The following is a 1,257-nucleotide window of genomic DNA, read 5'->3' on the forward strand; positions in this document are numbered from 1 at the left end:
CCCCCTGGCAACGGATCTGCGTCTTGGTGCTGACAATGCGCGTGACCAGGTGCCTGTCCCTGCAGATGCTGGCTGGCCCTTAACATGCAGCCAGCCAAGTGTCCCTGCCGCCTGCCAGCCTTGCTTCTGGCCCACACTCCTTGCCCGGGGGTGGGCAGGAGCACGAGGGTGAAGGAGGAGATGGTCTGAGCACCTCTTTCTGCGCAGTCCAGCCGCCTCCCAGCCAGAGGGAGAGAGACTGGAACTCGGCCTGTTCTGCTGTTCTGCTCCCTGACCACAGGGGGTGGTGTGATCCCAGGGGGCTCAGGGTCCCTCAGTGTAAAATACACCCCGTATCTTCTTGGGGCAGCTTCTGCCACAGCATCTGGAACGCCCCCCCCCCCCGGGCATGGGTGAGGGGCATTTCGTTGGACATGTGCGAGTCCAAAGGAGTGGGCAGCGATGGGCACTTCTCAGCAGCGGCTGCCGGGGTTCCTCCTGCGACGTGGGCCGGCAGTCTCTTCTCGCAGCTGAGATGCAAGTCCAGGAGGGCCAGGCCCAGGCCACAGGCTCTGTGAGATACTAGTGCGCCTGGGACACGGGAAAGAGCACGTGATTTGGAGTCAGTCAGGCCCGGGGTGGAATCCCAGCTTGACAATGAACTCTTGGGCGAGTCAGGTGAGCGGCCTGGGCCTCAGGTTCCCCACCGGTCGAGTAGAATAATAGAAGGCAGCCCAGCCGAGGGTGGCAGTGTTGTTGCTTGCCATGTCCCCTCCGGAAACGCAGTTTTTGTTTCTGGGCTCCTAGGCCTGTATGAACTTCACCTCGCCACCGATAGCCCTGCCACCACGGGGGCAGAGGTGAACATCACGGCGAGCCTGGTGGCCAGCGACAACGGCAGCCTGGTCCTGCCCACCGACCCGCACTCCTACCGCTTCCACTGGGTCCACAGCCCGCTGATGCTCAAGGGGAAGACGGAGGAGGCGTTCAGATCCACCATCCGCGCCGTGGGCAACGTGCCTGGGGACTTCCCCATCGCCGTGTGGGTCACCAGCGCCGACTGCCAGATGTGCCAGCCGGTGGCGAGGAGCCGCCTCGTCCTCTCCATCACAGGTGGGGACCTTTCCTGCTTGCTAATTGGCCTTCAGACTCTGGGTGCAGGGAAACATCGGCCTGGCTGGTAATGACAGAAATGCACACTAGACCCCTGACTCCTCTGTGCTCAGTTGAGTTAACAAAGGATCAGCCTGGTCCACCTGGCTCAGTGGTTGAGTGTCG

General features: G+C 62.4%; 1 protein-coding gene across 1 annotated transcript in view; it reads left to right on the forward strand.

Moving 5' to 3' along the window:
* TMEM130 (transmembrane protein 130) overlaps window positions 1-1,257 on the forward strand; it is a gene marked incomplete at its 5' end in the record, with an annotated part of 16,990 nt that overhangs the window by 10,952 nt on the left and 4,781 nt on the right. Inside the window, one exon of the mRNA XM_023761437.1 lies at window positions 787-1,159. Coding sequence (XP_023617205.1) covers window positions 787-1,159 — 373 coding nt within the window. The remainder of the gene's footprint in view (window positions 1-786; window positions 1,160-1,257) is intronic.

Source organism: Myotis lucifugus, unplaced genomic scaffold, assembly GCF_000147115.1.
Source record: "Myotis lucifugus unplaced genomic scaffold, Myoluc2.0 scaffold_208, whole genome shotgun sequence".
Lineage (NCBI taxonomy): Eukaryota > Metazoa > Chordata > Mammalia > Chiroptera > Vespertilionidae > Myotis > Myotis lucifugus.